Source organism: Phaethon aethereus (assembly GCF_964289735.1).
Source record: "Phaethon aethereus genome assembly, chromosome: 6".
Lineage (NCBI taxonomy): Eukaryota > Metazoa > Chordata > Aves > Phaethontiformes > Phaethontidae > Phaethon > Phaethon aethereus.
In genome coordinates, this window is record NC_138580.1 from 16,815,702 (window position 1) to 16,820,014 (window position 4,313).

Genomic DNA, 4,313 nt, shown 5'->3' on the forward strand with positions numbered 1-4,313 from the left:
ATTTGTCTGCCTCGATGCTTGTTTAATTATATGTTTTTTACTTAGGCAGCTTTACCATAGGTAACAGTGTCACATGATATTGCTGTTAATTTTGCTTGAATGAGGAGTAAAAAACTGAGCCCTTATATTTGTTACAAAGATTTGTGAAGATTCGGGTTGTTTTCCCTGAACAATCAGAAGACTTTGCTGTGGTTTCCAATTCCCTCCCCAGTGAAGTCTTCTTAATAGTAATTTTGCTTTGTCCACTGTATCTACTGTATTTTTAACATTTGACAACACTGCATAATGCTAAATTGGTAAAGTTTGAAACATCATTCATTTTGACATAATTTGATTACTTTTTGTAATATTCTTGTGGTGGTAAATCAGAAGACACTCAAAATGAGAAAGGCTGGCACCAGTATAGCTGTTGTAATGCAGGACGAGTGCAGTGTTTCTGCTGCAGTTGTCTCTATGCCAGTCCATTAAATTAGTCAACATCTTTTTCTTCTACGGTTTCCTTTCTTCATTCTCATGCATGTGGGCCAAAACTATTGTCTTCTGTTTGCTTCCACCATTGCAGAGGAATGTTAAAATCACCCAGTAAGCTGTGTTTATTTAATCTCTTCTTATAAATGCTAATATGCTTCCCTTTTCCAGTGGCTTTGGTTTGTTATATTTAAAATTGGAACCTGAGAATCAGGACTAGGTGGTATTACAAAACATGTATGGATGTAATAAAATTGATGTTCAAGACAGTAATAAGGATCTTCAGACGATATTTAAAGCAGTTGGAAGTAACCCTTTATAGGAAAATTCAGGCTATTTTTTCTGCTTGGTAAGAAAAAGATACCTTTTCAGCATTCTCTCTTGTTTTAGGCTGGGAATGGAGTGCAGAGTTTGGATGTCAGCAGTGGGACATCTTACCAAAACAAAGCTTCCATGGGACTGTTGTCTAATCAATGACTTCTAAGTGCAGGAGCTGTTAGATTGGAGACAAGTGCTACAGGATGCCAACTGAGGTGCTTGAGAGTGGCAGTGGGATGGAGGAGACTGTGCAGAAAGAGAGCAAGTCTGGAAGCCACAGCCCTCGCTGTGGCTCCATGAGAAGGGCTGTGGCAACCACTGTCACGTTTGATGGGGAAGCCACTATGGACCGGAGGAAAAAGAAGAAGAAAGAGTCCCGTCCCGAGTCAATCATAGTGTATCGGTCAGAGAATGAGAATAAGGTGGAAGAAGAACAGGTGGATGAAGACGGAGGGGAGAGGAGCTCTGAGGAAGGCTCCAAGTTCCTGGGTCAATCCATGGCAGATGGTATGTATTCCTGGGAACACCCACTTTCCGTAAACTTTTTTTCATGTCAGCATGCACTGAAGTCAAACAGAAGTGACTTGTGGGACCAACCCTTTCCAAGCCTGCAGGCAAGGAGGGCTTGAGTTCATACATGAAAACACTCTGAAATAAAAAGCATTACAGGCTGATTTGGGATGCCTCCTGCAGTTCTTTGCAGAGGTTTGTTGTTGCCACACTCTTGGTTTTAAGGGTATGTGCTGGTTAGGGTTGATCCAGAAAAATGCTGAGTATGCTTTAAGCCAGTGATGATCAAGGCACTGTCCATGCCTAAAACAACTGCTTGTTAAGTGAAAGGATGGAAGCAGATGGATTTAGTGGCTCTACCGGTGATAGGGAGTTTTACTCATTATCTAGGATTTGCTGTTGCTTTCTGTTTGCATATTCTCAGCACAGCTTCCTCCTTAAGAGTGATTATTTGACAAGGTCATCGTGGGGCATCTTGGAACCACTTTCACTTCTGAATGTCTGTCCTGGATACCCTTGCAGGGAAAAAATGTGGGAGGCAGGCCCTATGGCTAATCCACTTGTGAGTCAACAGCGCAGGCTGAGGGGCTTAAATGCGAATGCATGCTCCTGGCCTGTCAGCTGCACCAGATTCCCCCATGACCCCAACCCACATCCTCCTGGCTTATCTGCTGCCTTCTTATTTTTGTGGGCCACTTCAAACTGCTCAGCTTCCTTTTAAGAGCCTCTGAAGACCTCCTTCCAAGCTAGTCAGAATTAAGACCAGGAGGAAGCATAATTTAGCCCCATAGAAGAGTTTATGGCCAGTACCACTGCAGGGACCACCCTAAACCAATGGCAGTTGGAAGCTAAGCCAGTCTGTTCATGACTTTAACACACATCCCAACACTTTCCTGTTTGGTGCCTTTGTCGATCCCTTAAAATGCAAATATAATTATATAAGACTTTGTAAGGATTTTCTAAACTTAAAATTAATTTGCATTGGGGTACAGTGCAAATGTAAAGTGAAAGAATAGCTATTCAAGTATATATCCATGTGTGGATGTGCTTATTCCAGAACAAGAGTCTTAGTCATGTTTATGTAATTCACCCCAAGTGTCCACGCTGTTCAGGAATAAATCCATGAGGGTACCAGAGAAAATAGGCATACCATTTGTTATTCACTTACTCTGTCTCATCGCTTTTTCATATACTCCTGCAGCATGTTCCCTTCACATATTGTACCCAGTACAGATGCTGGATCAGAATCTCCCTTGTGATTTCTGTCACCTGGAATTCCTGTCTTCTCCCTCATTATCTCTTCTTTGTGATAGTCGTTATACTGCATTGCTTCTTGCATGCCATTTTCTTTAAATTTAACTCCATATGCACTATCTAGTTATCTTTGAGGTCTGTGGGGATTTACACAAAATACTCTGTACAGAAAATAAAACTAATGTAGATGAGTTTATCTGTGTTTGTAGGTGTCTGGAACATGCCTTTAGACAGCCGATATGTCACCTTGACTGGAACAATCACCAGGGGAAAGAAGAAGGGTCAGATGGTAGACATCCATGTCACACTAACAGACAAAGAGCTGCAGGAACTCGCTAAGTCAAAGGAACCTCCTAAAGAAGATGTACCTGAGAAGAAGAAAAATTGTGATGTTGGACTGGACAGAGGACCCCACATCGTCCTCTGGACCATCATCTGCCTCCCCATCATCTTTGTAGTGTCCTTCGTGGTTTCATTCTACTATGGAACCATTACATGGTATAACATCTTCTTGGTGTACAACGAAGAGAGGACCTTCTGGCACAAAATCACCTTTTGTCCCTTTTTGATCATCTTCTACCCAATTATAATTATGGTTGTGTCTTTTTCCTTAGGCCTGTACTCGGCTGTGGCCCAGGTAGCATGGTCCTTTGGGTACTGGTGGCACGCTGTCAGGGATATGGAGAAGGGCTTCTGTGGCTGGCTGTGCAGCAAGCTGGGTTTGGAAGATTGTTCTCCATACAGCATTGTCGAGCTGCTAGATTCTGACAATATCTCAGGTAGTCTCTCTGGCAAGAGCTCTGCGCAGGGGGTTGAGACCTCGGCAGTCTGAGCCTTTGTCCTGGCTGACTATTTTGGTCATATGCGAGTGGTTTTCATCTGGAAAATAACACACTGATTTTTTTTTTATATACATACATATATATATTTAAACACAAACTTAATGAATAAAATATTGGGCTGGGAGTGCTCTTTAAATGTCACAGAATGCAAACGTGCTAGCTTCCTGTGGTCTGGGTGAGGAGGTGCATGGCTCTCCAAGGATTTGGTTTAGCTGATTACAACTTTGGGGAATGGTGAGAAAATCCAGGTCTGTGGGGCTTGGGCTGTTTGTGGGGTGGCAGAGATACACGCTGAAAAGTCCGCTTCTGTAAAGTTAGACTTTACTTCTAAGGAATGGGACAAAACAGTGACCTGTCGACTCAGTGAAAAGGTGTCTCTACTTCAGGGATGACCTTCAGGAACTAGGAAATTATTCAGAGGTGAAGGTTAAATTGCAGAACGCAATATTCCTGCGGTTTTTCTAGAAACGGTCTTTTTCCAGTTGTTCTAACAAATGCAGCAAACTTTCCACATAGGCTAACTGCTTAGACACTGTCAGAGTTTGAAAAACAGACCACTACAATAGTTGTGCCCAGCCTTTCACTGGGAGAGGACAGCATAGCCTCCAAGAAAGGTACATGAGCTCTACCTGAAAAACACCCATCACATGATGGAAGAGCAGGGCTTGCTCTTTAATGTGGTGTGTAAGGACCTGAAAGGCCTGTCACCAAGCACCCTCAGGAGACTGTAGGTGCACAGATAGGTGCTTTGGACACATCTGCATTTGATCTCTTGATAGGTGCACTGCTAGGAAGGAATGGGCAATGGGAGTCGTACACAGCGTGCAGTGCAAACAGTTGCATTGTAGGGAAGAAACATCTGCTCTGAGGAAAGGTGATCAGTTTGCATGTCACTGCAATGCAAGTGTGGACTGGTGGCAC

General features: G+C 43.0%; 1 protein-coding gene across 1 annotated transcript; it reads left to right on the forward strand.

Moving 5' to 3' along the window:
• Positions 1–989: 989 nt before the first annotated feature.
• TMEM169 (transmembrane protein 169) lies at positions 990–3,449 on the forward strand (the record flags this gene model as incomplete). The annotated part of the gene is made up of 2 exons (XM_082001766.1): positions 990–1,293; positions 2,760–3,449. 2 exons carry the CDS (start codon positions 990–992, stop codon positions 3,380–3,382), a joined length of 927 nt encoding a protein of 308 aa, XP_081857892.1. The 3' UTR covers positions 3,383–3,449.
• Between the last annotated feature and the right edge of the window lie 864 nt (positions 3,450–4,313).